The following is a 26,666-nucleotide window of genomic DNA, read 5'->3' as shown; positions in this document are numbered from 1 at the left end:
GCTGTCTCCTCCCATTTTATATTCCTCTCTAGTGCTGGGATTAAAGGCGTGCATCACTACTGCCCAGTTTCTATGGCAAACTAGTGTGGCTACTGAGATTAAAGGTGTGTGCCACCACTGCCTGGTTTGTAAGACTGACCAAGGCAACTGTTTTTACTCTCTGAACGTCAGGCAAGCTTTATTTATTAAAATACAAACGAGGGCTGGAGAGATGGCTCAGCGGTTAAGAGTATTGCCTGCTCTTTGAAAGGTCCTGACTTCAATTCCCAGCAACCACATGGTGGCTCACAACCATCTGTAATGAGGTCTGGTGCCCTCTTCTTGCCTGCAGGTATACACGCAGACAGAATATTGTTTACATAATAAATAATTTTTTAAAAATTACAAATGAAATATCACTATACTCCTACATGCTGAGCCATGCCTTGCTACATGTATATGTTTGACTTTAAAATAACATTTCAACTTATAAGAAATAATAATTAATTTTTTCAGATAAAAATATTCATAAGTCAGCCATGCTGGTACATTCCTGTAGTACCAGTCATTCAGCCAAGAGAATCATTCGATCCCAGTTCAAGACTAGCCTGGGTAACATAGTAAATTGTTCTAAAACAAAAACAAAATATGGAGAGGAAAAGAAAAATTTGTAAGTTTGTTTTAAAATAATTCTCAGGGCATCAGGAATGGTGGTATACACCTATAACCCCAGCAGTCACCAAGTGAGCAGAGAAGTGATGATTGAGAGCTTGAAACCTATTTATATAAAGAGACTTTGTCTCAAAATAAATAAATAAATAAAACCAAATCTAGCAATTTAGGGTATCCAGGTGTAATAGTCTAGGCCTATAATTTCCAAACTGAAGACTGAGGCAGGCAAACAGAGAGTTTGAGATCCATCTGACTTGTCTTGAAAACAAACATTGGGAAAAACTGTACAAGGTGTGTGAAGTTTCGCTGGGACAAGAGCAGCCAAGAACCCATCACTAGTGGTATTTGATATAGGAGCACACTGTATTGGGTGGCTCCTGTTCCTGCATATGCTTGACATTTTTCATAATTAAAGCTGAAAAAGAAAATACAGATGGCTGGGGGAAATGGAAGGTTATTATTAAGAGAAAAAGTCTACAATGATTAGGAACATTAAACCAGAAGAGGATCCAAGAACTCACATCAAAAACAAGAAAGGGAGCTAAAGACAGCTCAGCAGTTAAGAGCACTGGCTGCTCTTGTAGGTAACTCAGGTTCTCTTCCCATTACCCTTGTGGTGACTCACAACTGCCTCTAACTCCAGTTCCAGAGGATCCAGTACTTTCTGGCCTCCATATGTACTGCACAGACACACACACAGACAAAATACTCATACATATAAAAATTTTTTAAATCTTTAAAAAAAAACAAAAATAAGAAGTGGGGAAGGCAGGACAAAAAGCATACTAGGTACTTTAACTTTCAACCCATCATTTATGCTAAGAAACACAAACTTGGGTGAAATGAGGGCCACAGACAAACTCAGAGTCAACACTAATTCTGATTTCATAGGCTCAGTAAAGCCACTTGAACAAGGGTCCCAGCACCTTCCATTTTGCTTCCTGCAGTAATTTAAAATGCAAAGGCAGTAGCGCTCAGTGACTGCAGAGAGTAGACGGCCATCGGGACGCTATGCTCTCCAGTCCAGTAGTGCACTGCTATCTTACCATGGGAAGCTCAGCTTCTCCCAGGACGAGCCCCTGCTGAGTCTCGGGGACTCTTCTCCCACCACTCTTCCCTGGGAGGTGGCTCATTTGGGCTCTTTCAGTCTACTCTCCAAGCCAGTGTTCTGAGGTTCAAAATAGCAATTCAACACATTCTCTGTGTCTGAGGATTTCTTGTCTTGCCTCCCACACACAGATAGAGACTTCTGCTCTTAGAAGAGCAGACAGAAATGGAGAAGGGAAGGAAATATCCAGTGGGTCTGTCTGCGACAAACTGCTTTCAGAGATGAAAGGAGGAAGGTAGAGAGAAGATGTGTTAATTGGGGCCCCTCTCAAGGCAGAACTGGTTACCAGCTTCTAGGAGCAGGGAAGGAGATAGTTCAGGGACTGCCCAAATGACAGAACCACTTCACAGGGCCACACCCTTTCCCAGAATGGTCCTCATCCAGTGAGGGATCAATGGAGAATATAAAGACAATGAGTGAGCCACTGAGACCACCCAGTGGGTAAATGCCCTTGCTGCCAACCCTGATGACTTGAGTTTAATCACTCAAACCCATATGGTATAAGCTGTTTATACATGTTCAGTGACATACACATGCTTCCACCCCAATAAATGAAGAAAATACAACTCTAAAACAAGGGGAAAAAAGAAAGAAAAAACCCTAGACATTTCAGTTTAATTTGGGGCAATTCTGAAAGGCCACCCCACGCTGGGCAGTGATGGTGCACACCTTTAATCCCAGAACCTGGGAGGCAGAGGCAGGCGGATCTCTGTGAGTCTGAGGCCAGCCTGGTCTACAGAGTTAGTTCCAAGATAGGCCCCAAAGCTACAGAGAAACCCTGTCTCGAAAAACCAAATAAATGAAAAAGAAAGAAAGAAAGAAAGAAAGAAAGAAAGAAGGAAGGGAGGGAGGGAGGGAGGGAGGGAGGGAGGGAGACCAGAAAGCTTTCTTCTCCTGTTACAGATCTGCTGGGGGTGGGGCTACATTCATAAACACTGTACACCATACATAAGCCTCAGCCTTGCTGCCCAGGGAAGCTGGCCTGCAACAGTGATACATTCAGTTTACCAATTTAAGTTACATTCGCTCTCAAGAGATGAGATGCATGAGAGATCCTAAGCTGGTTTGAGTTTACAGGAACACACGCACACAGCTGCATTCTCAAGCACATACATATGTTGGCCTCAGCGTGAGAGGACTGTAAGTGACTGAGGTCAATACACACAAAGTAGGTTTTCATGCTACACACACAGTCCTAATGCTACACAACACCCAGGTGCTGAAGATAACTACTTTCTACTCAGTCCCCGAGTATCTCTGTGCCATATTCTAGGGCAAGTCACAAATACCCTTCACTGAACAAACTGGAAAAGAACCATCCCTTCGGCCCCCATGCCCTGGCAACCATTCACAGCTGAGACACTTGTCAGGTTCTGTAGCATGACGACTGGCTTGTTGGGGTTTCTGTCCCGCCCAGTACCCCAACAAGCCGGCAAGTCCCAAAGAGAAAAATCATACATAGGACTCCATAAGGTTATAAACTGATTGGCTCATTAGGTCAGGCTACTTGTTAACTCTTATAACTTATATTAACCCATTATTCTCATCTATGTTAGCCATAATGGCTCCATACCTTTCTCTGCTGGGCAAGTTACATGCTGCCTCTTCGGTGGTCTGTACAGGAATGGCTGAGAGAGAGCTTCTGCTTCCAGAATACTCCCAGTCTCTTTGCTCCACCCCTACTTCCTGTCTGGCTTTCCTGCCTATACTGCCTGCCTGGCCAATCAGCGTTTTATTAAAATATGATTGACAGAATACAGATAATTCTCCCGCACCAAGGTTCAGGAAGTAGCTCTCTAAAACTCCCCTCGAACGCTAGAGAGTTGAGCAGGATGCTGAAGAAGTCTACAGGGAGAGCTCCAGCAAGAAACTGAAAACAAGTCTGCTCAGGGAAGACCATGAGTAGCTGAACAGGTCCCTTGACCTATTTCCTAATGTAAAGCTTGACAAGTCAGACTTTCCAAACAGAGCAGAGGTTGCTGGCCTCAAGGCCCACACTGCATACAAAATTACTATTTCTCAAAGAATAATTAACTTTATTGTTTTTTGAAAATTAAAAACATTTTTTTCAAAGAGATTTAACAATACTGTATAGAAACAAACTCAAAACAAGGAAAATATCCCTCAATGCTGTCACTTAGAGACAACTCAAAATAGCATCAGCTGAATGTGAATGGGACAGCCAGGCTGTTTGCTGTTTTATTTTAGTTGGTCTGTGCAAGTGCTTGGGTGCGTGGGATAATGTTCATGTACACTGTAAAGTGGTCCTTCAGGATTTCTGCTTCACAGAAGAAAGGTGGAACATGACACAGAAGAAAGCAACTGACAAACTTTGCCAGTACAAGGCAAAGCAGATCTTCAAGTTTCCTGCTTCACTGAAAGGTCTGCCAGGTACTATGGGCCTGTAGGCTGAAGATGGATGCCCCAATGTTACAGAAGAACTTTGGGTGACTGTCCAGGCAGCGAGATGTCTCTGCCATTTCTAGAACTTTGGAAGTTGCTTACAATGCACTTCCTGTTAACTTAGGTAGTATTATATCCTTCTGGGGTCTTTGATGGAGTTGAAGACTAGACATTTATAATTATAGTTTTCCTTAGTTGTGATAAAAGATAAAGTAGATATAAAACTTTAGACTCACAAAGATAGGATAGATATGGGGCTGGAGAGATGGCTCAGAGGTTAAGAGCATTGTCTGCTCTTCCAAAGGTCCTGAGTTCAATTCCCAGCAACCACACGGTGGCTCACAACCATCTGTAATGGGGTCTGGTGCCCTCTTCTGGCCTGCAGGCATACACACAGACGGAATATTGTATACATAATAAATAAATAAATATTTTTTAAAAAATAGGATAGATAATAAAATATTCTCTTTAGTTTAACCAAATACAAATAGACCAAATATTGTAACTGTAACTCTTGCTTGATAACTGTTTTGTATATGTAATTTTATTATGTTAAAGTAAAAATCTTACTTTTTATTTACACAGAAAGGGGGAGATGATGTGGGATGTCCTTCTGTATATGTGTTGCTTTTAATGAATAAAGCTGGTTTGGTCAATGGTTTAGCAGAGTAAAGTCAGGCAGGAAATCTGAACAGAGATAGAAAGAGAGAGTAGGCAGAGTTGAAGGAGACACCAAGTAGCTGCCAAAGAAGTAACATGCCATGCCGATAAGCCACAGCCTCACAGTAATACACAGACTAATAAAAATGGGTTAATTTAATATTTAGAGCTACCCAGTAAGAAGCCTAACACATTGGCCCATTGTTATTATCGTAACAGATAATAAGTTTCAGAGTGGTTATTTCATGAGCGGCTTCAGGAACAGGCAGATGCGGGGGGGACGTCCAGGAGGACCAGCAGGATGGAGAACACTTCTAGCTACACTTTGGCATGTGTCTGCTGAGGTCGGAGGACTGCTGGGAGCTAGTCTTTGCCTTCTCCTATGTGAGGCAGGCATGTTCTCTCCTACTTCTGCTGCTGCACTCACTGCACTGTGTATTCCAGGCCAGCTGGCCCACGAACTTCTGGGAAATTCTCTTGTCTCTGCCTCCCATCTTGCTTACAGGCACTGGGATAACAGGTGCACGACATCCCATTCACCTTTTTTTGGTTTTTGTTTTTGTTGCTATTCAGACAGGGTTTCTCTCTGCAGCCCTAGCTGGCTGGGGACACACTATGTAGACCATAGATTGTTCTGGAATTCATAGAGATGAACTCTGCCTTCTGTGCTTGAATTACAAACATGTGTGTTTAGGTTAAGGCTTTACCCTCATCCCTGGCATTCATATATCCAAAGAGTCTGGAATGTTCAGGTGGAAGTTCCATCTCAAGCCCCCTCCCCTGGGATTTGCCTCAGTCCAGACCCCACCCCTGAGAAAGTCTGCCCAGTGATGACCCCACCCCATATGCTCAAGACCACTCCCATGGGGTATTTAAGCTGTCCCCCAGAGAACAAACACATGGTTTTCCAGTCTTCCTTTCCCATCGCCTCTCTGGGGGGGGGGGGGGCGCTGTAGAGTCGTCTGGGAGCGTTTGTAATCATTAAACTTGGGTTTTTTTTCTAATTTTTTGATTTGGTCTGATTTGGATTATTGCATCAGAGGAGAGACTTACTTGGATGCAGAAACTTTTCAGTGTGCCTCCTGCCTCATGGAACTGAGCTAACTCAGATTGTGAAGCTTGTGTGTATGGTTTAGCCTTTTTACCAGATGAGCCACCTCTCTGGTTGTTTTAAGAGATTCCTCTTCGGTTTTTCAAGACAATGTTTCTTGTATAGTCCTGGCTGTTCTGAAACTCACTCTGTAGACCAGGCTGACCTCAAACTGAGATCTGCCTGCCTCTGCCTCCTGGTGCTGGGATTAAAGGCGTGCGCCACCACTCCTTGGTTTATGAAGGGACTCTGGTCAGCTCAAGCTTGGCAAGCATTGTTCTGGCAGACTTACTTAGCCCTTCTCTACCATTCCCTCTTCCTTGTTAAAAACCATTTAACATTCCTAAAGCTAGCCATCAAGGTCTTATTTAGCCATTCCCTTCTCCTGAGGCCAACTACCAGTAATCAAAAGTCACCTTTAGGTCACACAATTAAAATCATTGGGGTTTCCCCTTGTATCTTTATAAAATGTCATTTTCCTGTGAGCTACACCTGTCTCTTCTCTCTCCAGAGGCAGTCCTGTCTTATTCAGGAACAAATATCCCCGCCTCCCGCCCCCCACTTTGTCCTCTTCTCCTTTCCCCTCCTCCTCTACCCCCTGTCTTTGTCTCTTATTCCCTACCTTCTGTCCCTTGGGCAAATAAATAGCCTTAGTGCTGAGAACTTGGTCTTGAGGTGTTCTGAGCCAATACTTTTCCTTCCAGTTCAAGACTTTTGTTTTAATAATTTTAGTAGAAATTTGCTTTTTCTGGCTAGGCATTGTTAGGATTCGTGCATTATGCTGGCCCCTGTTTCTTGGCAGGATGCACCCAGGCAGTACCCTGGCCCATACCAGCTCTCTTCCTGCTGTTCTTCTGAAAAGGCAAACAGGTCTCTGTCCACCACCCTTTGCATCTCTCTCTCCTTTCCTCTCTCCCTCCCACCCCCTTTAACTCTTCACGGTATTTGTCTCTCGCCAGTCAGGCCTCTGGCTCTCGCCCACCAAGGTCTTTCGCCAAAGTCCTTCTCACTGAGCAGAAATCATTACAGGCGCTAAAAATTTCTTTTTAAATTCTTGAGTTTCAATACAAACTTTTATTATTATTATATGTGATGATGGATGTAATGATCTGTTCTGTCTCTTTAAGAGACAAGCCAAGCCCATTCCACTGAGGCAGGCAGATCTTCCTTCCTGCTTGCAGCCTGAGTCTCTTCCTTTTCCCTCTCCCTCTAGAAGCTTTGGTGTCTCTCTCTCTCTCTCTCTCTCTCTCTCTCTCTCTCTCTCTCTCTCTCTCTTACTCTCTCACTCTCTCTGCCTCTCCACTCTTCTCCCCTTCTCCCTTTCCATAACCCACTAAATAAATATTCAACCTCACTTTGCATGGCATGCCTATCCCTCTGTCTCTCACCCAAATAGCTGCACTCCCTGCCCAGCACCAGCTGCCTTGGGAGACCTGCGGAGTGGTCTCATGGCAGGCTGCTCAGGGAACTGCGCCTCCCCTGCCTGGGAATGGATGCTCTCCAGGACCCCCCGCTATTCGCTGCCTGCTGCAGCCACTCAGGGAACTGCGCCTCCCCTGCATGGGACGGGATGCTCTCTGGGACCTGCTATTCGCTGCCTGCTGCCACATGGCCCACTGCCGCCACTCTGGGCCTGTACCAGTCCCTGCCTAGGACTGGTTGCTCGTGGGACCCGCTGCCTGTCACCACTCAGGGACCTGCAGTGTTTCTGCTGCTGCAGCCGCGGATCCAGAGATCCTGAAGCATTTTTAAATTAATCCATTACAATGTGTATGGGGCTAATTGGCACTCACACACATCATTCACATGCACAATTTTAAAAAAAATACAACAACACAATAACAAAATATTAAATGAATTTTGACTTGGATTAGGACAGAATTTACAGCATTTCTGAAATGACCCTAAATATACTTCTGTCATTTTGTATTACACATTTTTGTAAAGCACTGTTCTCAGCTTTGACATTAATAAAATTATTATCTGTTTGTTTGTTTTGAGACAAGGTCTTACTATATTATAGCTCTGGCTGGTTTAGAACTCACCCTGTAGAGACCAGGCTGGCCTCAAACTCACAGAGATTCACATGCTTCTACTTCCCAAATGTTGGGAGTAAAGGTAAAGTAAAAATATTGATCAACTCTGAAAAGTGTTGAGGATATCCTACATTCTGCAATATCAAATACTCATCTTTTATTAGTATACACATTTTCTTTCAGCTTTAATAAATGGTAAAATTACATGTATCTCAAAGAACTGAAGGCTATAAAAATATTTCTCAGGTAAAAAGAGGTCATGATTGGAGACAGTCAAGAAGCCCTGGTTTTCGCTGGTGCAGTAGCACACAACTGTCTCCAGACTGCTTGGGAGGTAGAAACACACAGATTAAGAGTTCAAAGCTGGCCTCAGCTATGTTAGTGAGTTTGAGGCCGGCCTGTACTACATGGGATCCTGTTTCAAACAAAACAAGAGCAGCAGTAACAGCAGCTCATATTTAAAGCACCCATTTGCACCAAAGAGAAAGACTCTATGGCCCAGCTTCAAACAGCCCTATTTTCTAGTGTTCTCTGAGCCTAGATTAAAATTCTGATGGCTGCTGTTCACTATTGTTATAAAATAATACATAATAGGCTAAAATTAGCTTTCCTTTTCTAATCTGTCTGTGAATTTAGGCCTGTTTAAAAGGCAAATTCTCATTGATCAATTTAGGTGTCAGCCCTAGTTTTTGTACATTCTGCTATAACTTCACTCTGAAATGACTTTTTACCAAATAGTTATTGACCCATCTTATCCTTGTTAAGTTTCCAAAATCAAGCCACGGCCTCATTTTGAAATACCCCTGTGGAAAAGCTGCTGTTTCCATGGTGACAGCTCAAGGTACCTGCTGTCTTTATGGATGAAATATATGTGAGGTTTGTAAATGATAAAGCAGGCATCCATCGCAAAGGTGACCACCAGGGGTCCACTTCTATCGAAGACCTCACATTATTGTATATAGTTAAACTTTCCTATCTTGTTCAGAATACATCTGAGGAAATGACAGAACAGACATATCAACCAAAAAATTGGACATCTATCTCAATGCTGACCACCTGAGGTGCGTTCTTGTATTGTAGAGCTCATATGGTTATTTTTAGAATTCTCTATGAAAAGAAAATATACCCTGTACGGTTTCCATTTATGTGACTACCTGAATTCAGAGTGCTTCTACACCCACACACAGTGAATCCCAGGTAGAGGGATCAAAAGTTTATTTAGTCAGGCAGTGGTGGTACACGCCTTTAATCCCAGCACTCAGAAGGTGGAGGCAGTCAGAGTTAGAGGCCAACCTGGTCTACTTAGTGAGTTCTAGGACAGTCAGGGCTACACAGAGAAACCCTGTCCTGGAAAAAAGAAAAAGGAAAAAGAGAGAGAGAGAGAGAGAATGAGAATGGTTAGGGTCTCATTGTGGTCCATATTTTATAACTACTTTGAGGAGAAAAGGGAGTTCCCACCTCACAGAACATCCAAGGTAGTATTAGAGGCAGCTACCATAGGCAGGGCTGCAAACTTCAACGCCAGGGATGAATCGAGAAAGAATATATATAGCATCCAACAAAAATGGTTAAATAAACATTAGTGCATGTCTATCAGCAATGAAAAATAATTACCCCACTCCTGAAAACAATATGTTAAATGAAGAAGCCATTATAGTATCTGATTCCAATGATATGAACTGTCCAGAATAGATAAACCCTTAGAAAGAAGGGTGTTTTCCAGGGGCAAGGAGAAGGGTTTGTGGACTGACTGCTTAAAATGGGTTTAGAGGTTCCCCCTACAGCTTTGTTTGTTTTGTTTTGGGGAACAGGGTTTCTCCATGTTCCAGCACCGGTTGTCCTGGAACTCACTCTGTAGACCAGGTTGACCTCAAATTTACCAAGATTTATCTCTCTCTGCCTCCTGAGTGCTGGGATTAAAGGCGTGCACCACCACTGCCCAGCCACTTTAAAGTTTTAAAACTGTTTTGGAACTAGACAGTGAGTGAATGAATAACATGGGCACTATAAAATAAAATGAAATTGCATTGGGGCTGGAGAGATGGCTCAGAGGTTAAGAGCCTCTGCTCTTCCAGAGGTCCTGAGTTCAATTCCCAGCAACCACATGGTGGCTCACAACCATCTGTGATGAAATCTGGCGCCCTCTTCTGGTGTGCAGGCATACATGCAGGCAGAATGTTGCATACATAATAAATAAATAAATAAATCTTTTTTTTTTAAAAAAAGGAACTGCATTGCGCACTGTAGAATGTCTAAAACAGAAACTGACGTACACACACGTACGCTCACGTGTGTGTGCTCGCACACACTCACACATAGGCACACCAACACTGAACAACAAGAAATCAGTGAGCACATTAGGCAGAAAACTTGCTGTGAACAAAACCAGTCCATGCTGATGCACTAACAGTCATAATTTCTGAGTCCTGTCTACTGTCAGGTTGCTTAAAAAACAATTTCATTTGGTTCTACCTAACATATTCCATTTTAAAAGATAACACAGGGCGGGAAGATGACTCACAGGGTGAGTGAGTTTGCTGCGCAAACCTGGCAACCTGAGTTTCATCCTTGGAGTCCTCATAAAGGTGGAAGGAAAGAATGAACCAGAGATGTCCTCTTACCTCCCTCCATATGTGTGCCATGGAATACATGCTTGCAATCGCACATAATACATATATACATACAGTACAATTATATTTTTATGCACACAAGTAATAATTATTGTTATAAAAGCTTAAAAGATAATGCACTTTGCATACCGAAGCTAGATAAAAATTTGGGTCACTCACAATCTTAACTGACCCTGATTGTTGCCCCTCTTCTCAACTAAAATGAAAACTCTCACACAAAAGCAACTTAACTTTAGGGTTAGGAAGATGGCTCAGTGGGTAAAGGCACTTGCCACCAAGCCTGGTAACCTGATAAAAGATAAATGACTCCCTCAAATTGTTCTTTGACCTCTACATGGGCACTGTGGCATGTGAGAACCCACACACATAAATAATAAATAAATGTAATAATTTTTAAACTTAAGATATACTTATTTTATATGTACGAGCATTTTGTCTGGTGCCCACAGAAGAGGGCATGAGACCTCCTGGGACTGAGTTGGGGGATAGTTATGAGCCACCATGTGGGCACTGGGAATTGAACCTGTGCAAGAACAGCAAGTGCTCTAAACTGCTGAGCCATCTCTTTGGCCTGAATTTATTTATTTATTTATTTATTTATTTATTTATTTATTTATTTTGATTTTTGAGACAGCGTTTCTCTGTAGCTTATGGTGCCTGTCCTGGAACTAGCTCTTGTAGACCACGCTGGCCTCGAACTCACAGAGCTCCTCCTGCCTCTGCCTCCTCCCAAGTGCTGGAATTAGCTGGCTCAGATAGGACTGTAAGGAAGCGCAGCCTCTAGCACCACTCCATACCCACATCAGTCAAGTACTGCTCATTATTTTCATCTTCCATCATTTTCTCCCTATCCACTTCCTGACTTTTTGAGACAGGGTCTAACGTAGCATAGATCGGCCTTGAACTCCATATATATATAAAACCTCGCTCCTGACTCTCCTGCCTCCACTTCCCCAGGCTGTGATCATAAGCATGCACCACTGTATCCCAGCTGCAGAATTTCTTCACTGCCTTTTTTTTTTTTAAAAAAAGAGAATAAAGAGAAAATGTTCTACACAACCACTGTCACAGAGAGGCAGGGAATCTCCTAATTCAATTAAAAGCCTTGTTTTGAAGTTTCTTGAGAACAGGGTTTAAAAATTCTGACAATGATTCATCCTGGTAATGTGAAAAGGACAAGCAGGAAGTAGGCAGTCTTCAAGTAAAGGAGGCTTCCCAAAGGAAGTAGAGCTTCCTCTCAGTAACTCCAGTGAGAACCTTAGAATGTAGACATTGGGCTGGAGAGATGGCTCAGCGGTTAAGAGCATTGCCTGCTCTTCCAAAGGTCCTGAGTTCAGTTCCCAGCAACCACATGGTGGCTCACAACCATCTGTAATGAGGTCTGGTGCCCTCTTCTGGTCTGCAGACAGAATATTGTATACATAATAAGCAAATAAATATTTAAAAAAAAAAAAAAAAGAATGTAGACATATTTCAGGATGTCTTGGGATTTATAAGTAAATAAACATCTGAAAAAGTGGAAAAAACATATCAGCAAAGTTCAGAGTGCACCCACATATACACCCTGGTGCTGGGCTTAAATCCAGAGCTTCTTGTATTCGAGGGGTGCGCTTTGCCACTGAGCAACACCCCAGCCTACAAATATATTTGTATAGCACTGTTTTGCTCCACCTACCCCATATTCCTGGCTCACAGTTTTGTTTTGCTTCAAGTCTTTAAATCAATGGTTACTAAATAAGTAATAAGGTTTTGTCCTCAGCAGGGCAGCAGCAGGGCAAACAGTCCTACGCCATAGCCACTGCTTCACACCTCACTTCCACCGGGGTGTGTCCTCAGCTGGTTGTCACTGAGGCGCCTCTGCTTCCTCACCTGAAAGATCATCTGGGTTTCAGAGGAAGGTTAGGATTCCATAGAAGCAGTGGAAAGGCTTCTCGGTGAGTAACAATGTTGTCAAGTAAAGCAAACTAGGCTGGGTCAGAATTTATCTAATCCTGTCAATATAGTCTTCGCCTTTTAATTTAGAATGAAACACAAAATATAGTAATACAATTCAAGTTCCATATTTTAAAAATAGTATTTATGTCAAACATTATAGCTCTTTAAAGTAGTTGGTCTTTTCTTTGGGCCACCAACCAGTTCCCAAATAAAGCAAGGAATCAAATAATTATGAATGCTCGACCTTAGGTTAGGCTTGTCCCACTAGCTCTTTTAACTTAATTTAACTTGTTTCCATTCATCTATGTTTTGCTTCCGGTTTTTTACCTGTCTTTCCTTTTATATGAGTGAACCTGCTTCCACCATGTCTGTATGGCTGGCTTCTGGTATTTCCCTGATCTTTCTTCTCCTGAGTCTAAATCCTCCTCCTATTTATTCCCCCTGCCCAAAGGCCCATCTATACCTCCTCCTTCACTACTGGCAATCCAACTTTTTATTAGACCAATCAGGTGCCTTAAGTAGGCAAGGTAAAGCAGGAACACATCTTTATGCAGTTAAATAAATGCAACACATCTTTGTATAGTTAAATGAATATTCTACAATACCGTAATGTAGTTCTCCTCTCTCATTCTTCCTTTTGTGGTACTAGAGACAAAACTCAGGATCTCAGGCATGCCAGGCAAATACTCTGTTCCTAACCTACAGCCCTAGTCCATTTATATTATATTTCTAACAGAGACAACCAATAACTTGACTAATGCAAAACAAAGACCTAGGTTTTATCCCCAACACTTTAAAAAGAAAAACAAAAAATTCACTTAACTCTAGGAAGTTAACTAAGTGAATATTCACAATTTTACAGAAATAATTAGCACAACAGGTTCAAAGAAAGAACATAGTAAAAATCAGAACAGTTAATTTATCTTCTTTAGAACAAGGGTGATTGTAAACCATTTTATATATGCATGCATGAACAGATTATTGAGAGAGGGTCTTGCTTTGTAGTTCAAGCCTGAAACCATGTGAGCTGGGCTGGCCTCAAACTTGCAAACCTCCTGCTTTAGCCTCCAAGTAGTAGGATTACTAGGGTTGTAGGTGTGAGCTACCACACCCAGCTAGGTTATTTTAAACAGGTGTTTTTTCCATTCTTTTGGACGTATCAAGAAAAGAATGATCTATAATCTTTCTTGGTTATTATTATCACTTTTATTTTTTGAACTTGTTTATTTATTTTTGGTTTTTTGAGACAGGGTTACTTTGTGTAGCCCTGGTTGTTCTGGAAGTTACTCTGTAAATCTGGCTGGCCTCAAACTCAGAGATTCACCTGCCTCTGCCTCCCAAGGGCTGGGATTAAAGGTATACACCACCACTGGCTAGTATCTCTTTTAATAATCTCCATAATTGGGGATTGAGAAATGATTTAGCAATTAAGAGGACTGACTGCTATTCCAGAGATACTGAGTTCAATTTCCAGCAACCACATGGTGGCTCACAACCAACTGTAATGAGATTTGGTGCTCTCTTCTGGTGTGTGTGAAGACAGGTCACTCGTATACATAAAATAAACATTAAAAAAAAGAATCTCCATAATCAGGGATGGGGATATAAGAATATAACTCAGTCGGTACAGTGCTTGTCTTCCATGTATGAGGCCTAGGTTGTATCCCCAATCTAAAAAACACAACACAGAAATTGTCTATCACCAAAGCTATCATGTTTAGTTTACATTTACTTCTTTTCTGAATAAAAACCAAACAACAATCTAAAAGTATCATAATAACCAGCTTTTTGGTTGTCTGTTTTAAAGGCAAGGTCTCTCATATAGCCCGCATTAGCCTTGAACTAACCATTGTAGCCTGGGTGGTTACAACTCACAGTGTAGCCAAGGCTGGCCTTGAACTTCTGACTCTCCTGTTTCTATTTCCCAAGTGCTATGATGACAGGCTCATTCCCCATTCCCAGCTTCCGCTCTTTAAAAGGAAGTTTCTTTCATAGCTGTAGCTGCTATTTGCTAACACCCAGCAAAATGACTTTTAAGTCATTAAGCACAAAATCTTTTCAGTAGAAGCGAAGTAGAGAGCTGCTAAGATGGAGCAGAGCTTTGAAAACTCAGCCAAGAGTCAGGAGGTTTCCTCAGCTCCTTCCAGCTCAGTAAGACACAAGTAACAATTAGTCCAGTTCAGATCACAGCATAAGAGGACAGTGTGACCTCCCTGTTCATTCTACAGATGGAATCCTCTCTGTCTCTACCAGAAATATTCAAAGGAATGGGGGAAAATCAAAAAAAAAAAAAGAAAAGAAAAGAAATGATGGAAAGAAAAAGAAAAGAAAAGAAGGAATGGAAGGAAGAAAGAGAGAAAAGAAAGAAAAGCCGATGAACAGACTTCCAGTACTGGTGACACACCCTGGTATCTGACACCCCAGACAATGCAGATATCCCAACAATATCACAAAAGAAAATCTTTCTCAGGTCAAAGGGGCTTCTGCTTTTCACGAACTCAAATTTCTCACAAGCTGATCAGAGAAGAGCGCAGTGACTCTGCTTAAGTCAACTCACTTTGATTCTCTTCCAAGACAAAGAAGCTGACAAGCACTGTGACACTGCCTGCCAGAGGATGCTCAACGAACCACTATCTTCTCTGCACTCCCATCTTCTGCTATAGATGGGGTGAGAGCACTGTCACACGGAACTGCAGAGGGGCAGATCACCCAGCACACAGTAAGAACCAGTGCTACTGCCGATCCGCAGCACCTGAGAACACCACTCGGAGCAGGGAGACTGCAGCATTTCCTTCATGAAATGAGGAAAGAGGGGACAGTTATAATACGAGTCTTAAAAGTCTGAAACAAACTGTGAACATGGTGACTTTCCCAATACTTGGGTGGTAGAAGCAGAAGGCGTGCTCTGAGTTTGAAGCCAACTCGTACTACATAGTGAGTTCCAGGCCAACCATTGATACCCTGCTCCAAAAACACAAAAAGAAAAAAAGGAAGTGTCTTTCCCACACACTGCACTATCTTGATGAAATGGCAGTACAGTAACTCCAAACTACCCTTCCTAGTTAGAGCCAATGCTTGCAGGACATGAGAGATCGTTTCCTTTGCAGTGCAGAGCAAGCATAAATGGTTAAAAATTCCAGTACCTGCTTTGGGTCAGATGGGACTAACATTTTGAATCAAATATCAGAGAAGAATTCAAAGCACAACACGGCATTGTTTACAGTCAGTTTTGTTCCCATGTTTAAGTAACTTCTGTCAGAAACCTCTGCGACACAGATCTCAGCAAACACACTGGGATGCGCTCTAGTTAGAACCCACATTCCACAAATCAACACACACAGATTCACAGTCTATTGGGTAAGTACTACTGAAATCAACTGGTAACCTTTACAACAAAACCATATTCTTAGAATCCGTATCCTTAAAACCAATTTCAGTGAAAGAGGGGGAAAAAAATCTTAAGAGAAAAAAATAATTTTGGAATCAGAGCTGTGGTAGGGAGAAGATAATGCTTGGTTCTTCACTTTAATGGCGCGGCTAGATGATTATCTAGTAAGGACCTTTCCTCGTTGCTTTAAGGTCAGGTGCTGTTGTTGCTAGTGTGTGTGGTGTGTTCGTGGGACTGTCAGCTCACTGTGACCCCAAGTCCTATAGTGTATGCCTCTCTGAAGGCAAGCAGATGCATAACACAGGTAAATGAGCCAACCCATTTGAAATCCCTAGTCACATGGAGCAAATCTGAGTAGCTTCTAAGAAGGCTACAAGAACAGTGGATGCCAGAACCCCAGCTCTAAACCCCCCCTCCCCCACTGAAGGTCCACTGACCTTTTGATGACTTGTGACTTCGTCCCGCGTTCTCCCCAGCTCCTCGGCAAGTTTGACGTTCTCTTTTTGCAGTGCTGAAAGCTGCTGGGACTTCTGAGCTGCTGCCTGCTTTAAGGTTTCTCTGCAAGGACAGTGAGTGCAGGGTTACCATAGAAACAAGACAAGCAAGGAAACTGTGGGAGACAACAGCTTCACAGCACTGAGGAAAATAGATCTGGGTCACGTGCCCAATAAGATCTATAATACCAAGAGACCACATTATCTACATGAAGGAGAGGTCACGTTTTAATCTCTCAAAAAGAGATTGGCTGCCCATAATTATGACATTTTAAAAATATCCAACAAACACTGTCTCTACTCTATGACCGTCCATACACCACAGAAAAGCAAACTGCTATAAAACAGCTGACAAATGACATGATCAGCACAGCCTTCATCCTTCACTTCTGTGTCCGTGAAATAATTATACCAGAACCCACTACGGCCATAGTGGTTTAATGGGCTGCCGAGGCACTCTGTTTCAGAGGCACAGATCTTTTCATCTACTTTTCTCTTGGTGAAATAAAAATCCAGTGGTCCCATTTACCAGTGTCCATCCCAGTCAGGTGCCGTTGGGAATTCTGAGTATATTTTTAGGACAATGGGAAGTGAAATGCCCAAAGGAATTTTTTTTTCCTAACCAAATAGCAGTTATTTGATGGTATTCTTTCTACACTGCTAACTGCTAATTAAAAGAAGCAAATAAAACCATAACACAACCTACCAGATAAGTCGTATCATAATGCCAACACAAACAATAAGGTAGACATTATTAGGCATTTTCTCATTATTAAAATTAACCTAAACATACATTCTGAACTATTATCTTTTACATATGGCTATTCAAAATATTTTTACTTAATCACTAGATTCTAGTTTTATGCCATAGAAGATTTTGAAGCAATTTTGAGCTTTAAGTAGGTCTATGCTGGGTAAACTCTACTTAGCAAGCTGTCATACGTGGCTGGATTCTGAATCTAGTCATCTGGGTATGAATCCATCTGCTGATGCATGAACGCATCTATTTTTAACTTCAATTGTCTAATGGATGGCAGTGCTTGGCATCTTCAATGCTCTCAATTTTTAATTCTCCATCTAACTATATAATATGTACTCTATGATGACCTCATGAAGATTTAGGAGAATAAATCTATACAATTCTCACAGCATACTAAATTAGAACTTTTATAAAGATGTGTATTTAGTAAGTACCAGAAATGGTTTTAACTGTAAATCTATTAACCCATCTGCCCACTCGCATATCTAGATATTGCCAGTTAGCTTTTGTCAGCTTGACACAAACCTAGACATGCCTGGGAAGAGGGGCGCCCAACAGAGGAACCTCCATCAGAGTGGTCTATGGGCATGTCCATGGGACTTTTATTGTTGACTGATGTAAGGGGTGGCAGCCCACCATGGGCAGCACCATCCCTGGGGCCAGGTGGTCATCTGCTGAGTAAGGAAGGAAGCTGAGAATGAGCCTGAGAGTGAGCCAGTAAGCAGCGTTCATCATTGCTCTCTGCTTCTGACTTCCCTCAACGATAGTCTGTGACCTATAAGCCAAATAAACCCTTTCTTCCCCAAGTTACTTTTGGTTGTGGCATTTATCACAGCAAAAGGAAAGGAAACTAAGAGATACTCACACAGACACACCCCCCCCCCATAGCTTAAGCACACTGACTGGTTAATTAATTAATTAAATCCATTAATACTTGACAAATAAGATTTTATTTATGAGGAAACCATCATAAACTAAATAATGTATTTCTCAGGTTGTTGCTGTGGAACAATCTTTTTGTACACTGTGAATATGTATTACTTTCATTAGCTAATAAAAAGAGATTGGCTGATAGCTGGGCACAAAGCAATTGAGTATGAGAGCCAGACTAGGAGAATTCTGGAAAGAGAAAGGGTGGAATCAGACGATTGCCAGAAGATGCAAAGAAACAAGATGAGAATGTTGTACTGAGAAAAGGTACCAAGCCACATGGCTAAGCATAGTTAAGAATTATGGATTAATTTAAATGTAAGAGTTAGCTAGTAACAAGCCTGAGCTATCGGCTGATCATTTATAATTATTATAAGCCTCTGAGAAATTATTTGGGAGCAGGCAGTCAAAACAGGAAACATTTGTTTACAGGTTGTCACTGACTTCATAGTTACTTCTTTATTAGTGGGGGTTGGGGGGTGGCGCATGCCTTTAATCTCAGCATTCGGGAGGCAGAGGCAGGTGGATTTCTAAGTTTGAGGCCAGCCTGGTCTACAGAGTGAGTGTCAGGACAGTCAGGGCTGCTACACCGGGAAACTTTGTCTCAGGGGGAAAAAGAACTTTTCTATTTATTGATACACGGTCTTTCTATTCTTTTAAAGCCAACCTTGACTTTGAAATCTTGCTGCCTTGGCCTCCTGTGTGCTGGGATTACAGTGTATGCCACCATACCTGGTTCATCAGCAGTGATACTGTGTTCCTCTTCTGCCTCTTTTTTTCTTTCTCATCATGCACACATAAATTTTAGTCTTATAAAGTTTTTGAAAACACTGTTTTAAAGAACATACAGTGAGGTCGGGTGTAATAGCAAATGCCTTTAATCCCAACACTCAGGAGGCTGAAGAAGGTAGATCTCTGTGAGCCTGGTCAGCCTGATCTACATAGCATGCTTTAGGACAGCATGGCTGTAGAGAGAGAGAGAGATCTTGTCTCAAAAGAACAAACAGAAAACTAAAAAGAACATTCTGTGGGGCTGGGGATGTGGCTTAGTGGTACAACACTTGCTTAGTACAATCTCCTAAAAAGAAAAAACAGAACCGCAGTAAAAAAAAATTCAAACAAGAAGCCAAAGTTATTCAATAAATGGCCACTGGGGCTCAGCAGCCCCACAGGAGTCTGAGGACTCAGTTCCCCAGAACTCATGTAAAGACGGAAGAGAAGCAACTCCACAGAGCTAGGTTCCATCTCAAATACCACAAGAAATAAACAAAAATTTCTAACAACTTTGTGTGTGTGTTCATGGGCACATACACAAGTGTGTGTGCATACACACGCGAGGCCAGAGGTCCATGTGTCTTCAATTCCTTTTCGTCTTACTTTACAAGATGGTTCTCTCACTGAGCCTGGAGCTTGAGGATCAGCAAGATGGCACTAGCAATTCCCAGGAGTGTTCCTACTTCTGCCTCCCCAGCATTGGCACTACAAATGTGTACCAGTCAATTCTAACATTTTACTCAGGTACTACGGGTCCAAAGTCAGCCTTCATGCTTGTATTGCAACCATTTCACTAACCATTTTGGCTAACCCAAACCAAGGGTTCTCTTGGAGCACCTCTAGCCGGGAGCATGGAGAAAAGCCCTGCATCACAGCTGCTGGGTTCCAGCTGGAAGAGCAGTGGCTACGAGAGGAAGCTCGGTCAGAACGCTGCAGCTGCTCTGGCCCAGTTCCTCTAGGCAGCACAGTTCCATAAGGTGAAGGCATGGCCAGCACTGTGTATTTGTCAAGTCACACACACTCATACACAAGCGCACACACACATATACACAGGCAGCTGCTCATTCTCTAGCTTTAGTCACTGAAGAATGCAACTAAGGAATACACAGTGAGCCAAGAAGTGTGGTTCCCATGACACAGTCCTTTGAGAGCAGATGGCCTTGCCTTGAAGTGTGGCCAAGACAAGGGCAGAGTCACAGGTCAGGGCTTTTCACTGGCTCCCCAGGCCTCCTTCCTCTAGTTTCTATGCAAAGTTAGGATCTAGCCATGGGGTGCCTTGTCGACAGGAAGAGGGAATTTCCTCAGGCCTGGTAGGCAGAGAGAATCTAAAGTAGCCCTGGCACAGGACCTGCCTCTCTCCCTTCTCAGCAACTTCCCTCAGGGCAGTATCAGAAGAAAGATAAAGCCAGGTGGTGGCGGTGCACACCTTTAATCCCAGCACTCCGGAGGCAGAGGCAGGAAGACCTCTGTGTGTTTGAGACCAGCCTGATCTACAAGAGCTAGTTCCAGGACAGGCACAAGAGAAACCAAGAAAGAAGGAAAGGGAAAGGGAAAGGGAAAGGGACAGGGACAGGGACAGGGACAGGGACAGGGACAGGGACAGGGACAGGGACAGGGACAGGGAAAGGGAAAGGAAAGGAAAGGAAAGGAAAGGAAAGGAAAGGAGAGAGGGAGAGAGAGGGAGAGAGAGGGAGAGAGAGGGGGAGAGAGAGAGAGAGAGAGAGAGAGAGAGAGAGAGAGGCTTCCACTACTATGGCAGCAGCTGGCATCAGGGGTGAGATAGGTTCTCACTAGATAGCACTAGCTGACCTGAAACAGAGTAAGCCTCCAGCTTGGCTCCTAATTTCAGGGACTGCAGGCCAGGCATGCACCACATCCAGCTGTAAGGACAACCTTCCACTCCAACTCCCACCCTCACACATGCTAAGCAGGCGCTCCACAGCTGCATGAGCCAGTTTGTCTCTTTCGGCACTGATCCTACATAAATTGGGAAGGGTGACAGGACACGATTAAGTGAGGAATTTAGTGGGCACACTTACCCAAGGACTAGTCCTACGTAACATTCAGTATAAAATTAGAATGCTATCCAAACACAAGAGCTCTCTTGCTTAGACCCACTGTGGCTCTGCCCCTCCGGTACCTAATGTGGCCCAGAGAGAGCTCAAGAGTAGGACTATAGCAATGGGAGACCAGCAACACCTCGGTGTTCCACACTCCAGGGAGCAGAACTACTTGAGTCACAGAGAAAAATTGCTAAACTATACTTAAATCCACCCTGTTTGAATGTAACTAAATGTTAGTTTCTTTGAGTAAAGCATATGTATTCTTATTTATATGTGAATGTGTGTGTGTGCATGAGTGCATAGAAGTGTGTGTGACATGTGGGTGGAAGCTAGAGGTAGACATGGGCTTTCTTCTTCAGTAACTCTCCATTTATGTTTTGAGATAGGGTTCTCCCTGGGGTGGTCTGAATAAAAATGCCCCCCCAAGGGAGTGGCACTATTAGGAGGTATGTTCTTATTGAAGGAAGTGTCACTGGGGGTGATGCTTAAGGTAGGCCCAGTGTGGCATTCTCTTCCTGCTGCTGCTGATCCAGATGTAGAAGTCTCAGCTACCTCTCCAGTACCATGTTTGCCTGAATACCACCATGCTTCCCACCATGATGATAATGGACTAAACTTCTGAACTATAAGCCAGCCCCAATTAATTGTTTTCCTTTATAAGAGTTGCTGTGGTCATGGTGTCTCTCCATAGCAATAAAATCCTAACTAGACACTCCCTTAACCTGGTCTTCTGTACTCTCTATGGCTAATGCTTGTCAACTAGTTGCTGGCTCTGCCCCCTGATCTAAGGTTAATTTTATTACCAAAGTCTTCGAGTTTCACAGTGCAATGAAATATTCCACAATACTCCAGTGCTGTGGGGCAGAGATGGGAGGATCCCTGGAGTTTGCTGAGCATCTCATATAGCTACACGAGATTGAATCTGTCTAAAAGAGAAACAAAGCTCACACAAAGGTAATCCTAGCACTTGGGGTCCCACGCCTTTAATCCCAGCACTAGGGAGGTGGAGACAGGAGTGATATGGCTGAGTGAAGAGAGGAATGTAAGGCAGGAGGAGACATGAGCTCAGGGCAGTCTGAGGTCTGGTGGAGACAGATGGGTCTGGGCACTCTCTAGTGGTTGACCTCTCTGCTTCTTGGATCCTCATTAACCCCCATATCTGACTCTAGGTTTTATTATTAAGGCCAACTAGAATTCGTGCGACAAAGTTTTGTTTGTGGTGATGGTTTTTAGACTTTTTTAGAGACGATCTCCATATCTTGAGTTGACCTGCAGCTTGTTATGTAGCTGAGGCTGTCCTCAAACTTGTCCTCCTGCTTCAGTATCTCAAGTGTGGGAACCACAGGTGTAAGCGCCCATACCTAGTGTTCAATCCAAGACTGAAAATAAACATACTGAGGCTGATGGTACAGTAACAGAAGCTTGGAACCAACCCCTTTAATTTTGCTTGGATATGACCTATTTATTAGTTATAAATGATGTAGAGCCCTGAAGGTAGGAAACAAGATCCTTCTGCACATCCTTCTCAGCCTAATGGTTTCGTGTGTGAAGGACACATGAACTCACCAGATTAACTGGCTCTGGCTCTCTGGGTTCACAGTGGATAGGGTGCAGTTATCAACTGAAAGACCAAGTGAAATCTATACACTGACCATCACTTACAGAGCCACATCAGCACCAATCTCTGGCAAGGGCTTGGGTGGGATCACCATAGGAAACACAGCCACCTTGAAGCTAGGCAGTAGGCTGATACGAAAAATCCCAAGAGAATGTTTTCCAGTAAAGAGAATTATTGTCTGTGTCAGAAGACTGGATTACTTTCAAAATCAAAGTATTGGAGATAGAGACTCAAGACATTGAAAATCTTGAAAATGATATACTGAGTTTTTATTCGTTTTCTTTTTTCTTCTTTCCTTTCCTTTCTTTTCTTTTTCTTTTTCTTTTTTTTTTTTTTTTAAGACAGGGTCTCACTCTAATGCCCAGGCTAGTCTACAATTTACCATGTAGGCCAGGCTGGCCTTTAATTTACAACAACTGTACTGTCTCAGTCTCTCTTAAGTACTTATAGAGTTATAGGCATGTACCAAAATGTCTGACTTCTTTTCTATTAAAAAAAAAAGTTTTGAAGGATTTATTTTCACTTATTTAATCCCCCCCCCCCCCCGAGATAGGGTTTCTCTGTGTAATTGTCCTGTCAGTCTTAGAACTCACTGTATAGACCAGGCTAGCCTTGAACTCACAAAGATCATCTGCCTCAGCTTCCCAAGTACTGGGGTAAAGGTGTGCACCATTATGCCCTACTTTTGAAGGACTTAATTAATAAAAAGATCTTACAGTTCTACATGTTATAACTAGTTATCATGTAAACATACAAATTTACCTTTGATACATGGCCATCCATATATTTCTATAGCTTTACAAAGTCAGATTCAAACTCCATGTTTCTTACTTCAGCAGCTAGCCCAGTTCCCTTTGATGTTCAGTTTAGCTGTGGTTCTAATGGTGGTTACTGAACTTGCTTGTGAGGAATGCATTTTGGGGAACAGATAGACAACTACTTTACAAACCTTTCCAGCACTTTAAAAATAGTTAGTATTGCTTTCCTTTTTAAAACTTACATTTCTTTTTTGAATTCTTCCATTTTCTGATTCTCTACATTCAGAAGTTCTTTTGATTTGTTCAGCTCTTCTACATTTTTCAAGTTGTTTTCTTTAAGTGTGTCCAACTTAAAGACAAAGAAAAAAAATTGATGAATTTATTTCATTTTTCAGTGACATGGCTGGATAAATTATTCACAAAAACATGCAGTTAACAATAGATGAAATTAGTCATCTGTCACAAGCGACAGGAAGTCATCTGGAGAAGAGACTACCCATGACAAGCTGGTCATCCTCTTCCTTCAGTCCCGTACGTCCTGGACACCTGGCCAAATGCAAACTAAATTACCAGTGTACATTAAAACAGAAGTTTCTTTAGTCTGTGTATTTTGGTTGTTTGTTAGTTTCTTGTACAGTCCTCAATACTTGCCACTGAAGATGCCATTCAAAACAATCCCTCTTTAAAAAGCAAGAAATAGGGGACTGGTGAGATGGCTCGGAGGTTAAGAGCACTGACTGCTCTTCCACACACAGATCTTGAGTTCAATTCCCAGCTACATGGTGGCTCACAACTATCAGTAGTGAGATCTGGTGACCTCTTCTGGCCTAAAGGCATATATGCAGGAAGAACCCTATATACATAGTAAGTTTTTTTAAAAGCAAGAAATAGATTGTCAAACAGCAACATTATCAAGAATCAATCTTTGAGCCAGGTGGTGGCACACACCTCTAATCCCAGCACTTGGGAGGAGGCAGAGGCAGGCAGATCTCTGTGAGTTCAAGGCCAACCTGGTCTTCAAGAGCTAGTTCCAGGAGGACAGGCTCCAAAGCTACAGAGAAGCCCTGTCTCGAAACACTCCCCCCCCCCAAAAAAATCAATCTTTGTAATCAAACAAAAATCGTCCCCCCACAACTGACTAGTAATGTAGGAGATATTTCCAATCAATGTCACTTCTAAACTTATGCAATTCTCATTACAGAACTTATTTATTTGAATCAACCATTTGTCAGTTAGGGAAAATTGTTATCCATCTTAATTTCTATGAGGAGGAAGAAGCCATGCAGTGAGATTGAAGGGTGCTCATACATACTCCATCTTAGCCCTGCCTGCCCTCTAGTGGGGACTTCTAGCAAAGGTGTTATCTAACAAAGGATGGAGCTTGTTCTCTCCATTCTCCATACAAGGTGTGGTTCTGGGGCCAGGCTAGTCACCTGGGCTTTATGTCCTTATCTCTTAGAGTCAGAGAATGGAGTTGTCGCTCTTGGTCATGTCATATGCCATCAACCAGAAACCCAGAAGCAACATGCTAATTTTAACATCACCACCTTCCTTTTAATATTCTTTAAGAGCCTGGATTTATGAACAAAGGAAACAAAGCACGGTAATAGGCACATGAAACAGGTTATCCGCCTTATGATCTGGCAACAACAGATACACTGAGGGAGGACACAATTCTGCCTGATCCCATCCTCTAGGAAAACTGTTTTCAGGCTTCTAATTTTAATTTGCATCTGAGTGCACTCTCTGTAAGCTTTTATTTACCCTCAGTACCTCAAATGTCTTCATGAAGTTATCCTGCCTGGCAGTCCCTTCCTATGAACAAGTTTCTGAATGTCCTACCTGCCTGTGACTTAAAAAGCACCAGGAGCTACATAGAAGGTCACAGAGCACTTTAGTGAGGTAACTGGCTATTCAGATAGCAATTTTTCAGGAAGATGGGAAAGGTCCAAAGGGAAATGCTACTTGCAGATCGAAGAGGGATAACCCGATGGCACAGATTTGTCCCAACTCTAGAAATGACTCATTCAAGATAACACAAAAGGATGCCAAGAGAAAGCCTATATTGGGGCTGGAGAAACGGAATGTGTTGGCACCAAATTAGGAGAAAGTTAAGGGGGAAATGTGTAGGATAAAAAGGAACGATTATGAAAACTTAGAAAATGTCACCACTAAGTAGTTATCTAAGAATGCCACAATATTAGAGCTTCCTTTTCATTTTGGGGGTGGGTTGTTTGTTTAGACAGGGCCTCATGTAGCCCAGACTAACCTTAAATTCCTAACCCTTCTGCAGCGACCTCCCAAGTACTGTATCCATAAGCATGTATTACCGTATCTAGTGTCACCTTGAATTCATGAAGTTTAGTGCATTAAATAATAAAGCAATATATTTTATTTAACATTATCATGGCATGTTGTGCATTCAACTCTAATACAGATCAAACCTGTTTAAGTCCACACTTCAAAAAGATACACTCTTAGGTGACCAAACATTCCATGAAGTTGGTAAGCTTACCTCATTCTGAAGTTTTGCGTTTGTTTGCTTGGTGTCCTCCAAGGAGGCCAGCGTTTCTGTCTTCTCTTTGGTCATCTGTTCCATGATCTGCATGGTATCTTCTGCAGTCTGAGAAGCCTAAGCACAAAGGGACAAAGTGAGGAGGCGAAAAGGGCACTCTCTCCTGCACCATCAGGGACATTCAGAAGGCACTGCCAAGGCAGCTCTCAGAGTCTGTGTGGCTAAGCAGCACACAGAAGATGAGAGGCAGCAACCCTAAGGCAAACCGAGACAGGAAGGGTCTGACTGTGAAGGAGAACAAGGTAATTGACCCTTCCCGTGTCATTTTTCCTGAGTCTGCGCCTCAACCATCTCCATGTTCTCACATCCGTCTAAACCTATGTCCATGCTCCAAGTTCCACTGACAAGCATGAGCTCATCACTCTGACAGAATATTTGGTGATGATGAATAACTACCCTATATAACTGAATGGCTCTTAAACTTATTGGTGCAAGTGTAAAATATTTTTCTGGCTATTTCAATTTGGAGCTTTTGAAATCACTCAATTTTTTTGTTTGTTTTTTTGTTTTTTTTAGAGACAAGGTTTCTTTTTAGCTTTGGTGCCTGTCCTGGAACTAGACCAGGCTGGCCTCGAACTCAGAGATCTGCCTGCCTCTGCCTCCCGAGTGCTGGGATTAAAGGCGTGCGCCACCACTGCCCAGCTGAAATCACTCAATGTAAGCTAAGAATTTTTCATATACTAATATAAATTATTTGGGCAATTATAATTTAAGGCTCAAGTGTTATTCATTCATGAGAAGTACTGAATGGGAAAATCTATGAGAGAAACTGAGTAATGAATATAACCATGTC

General features: G+C 42.5%; 1 protein-coding gene across 13 annotated transcripts in view; it reads right to left on the bottom strand.

Moving 5' to 3' along the window:
• Clip1 (CAP-Gly domain containing linker protein 1) overlaps positions 1 to 26,666 on the bottom strand; it is a 119,480-nt gene that overhangs the window by 19,000 nt on the left and 73,814 nt on the right. For all 13 annotated transcript variants that reach the window (XM_085679293.2, XM_085679240.2, XM_085679259.2 and 10 more), the window contains 3 exons: positions 25,814 to 25,930; positions 23,541 to 23,647; positions 16,339 to 16,459 (listed from right to left, as the gene is read on the bottom strand). In XM_085679293.2, the coding sequence (XP_085535419.1) occupies positions 16,339 to 16,459; positions 23,541 to 23,647; positions 25,814 to 25,930 (345 nt within the window). The remainder of the gene's footprint in view (positions 1 to 16,338; positions 16,460 to 23,540; positions 23,648 to 25,813; positions 25,931 to 26,666) is intronic.

This window comes from Myodes glareolus, chromosome 2 (genome assembly GCF_982192425.1).
Source record: "Myodes glareolus chromosome 2, mMyoGla1.1, whole genome shotgun sequence".
In the NCBI taxonomy this organism is placed as follows: domain Eukaryota; kingdom Metazoa; phylum Chordata; class Mammalia; order Rodentia; family Cricetidae; genus Myodes; species Myodes glareolus.
The sequence above is the reverse complement of the archived record's forward strand: the minus strand, read 5'-3'. Positions and strand labels throughout refer to the sequence as shown.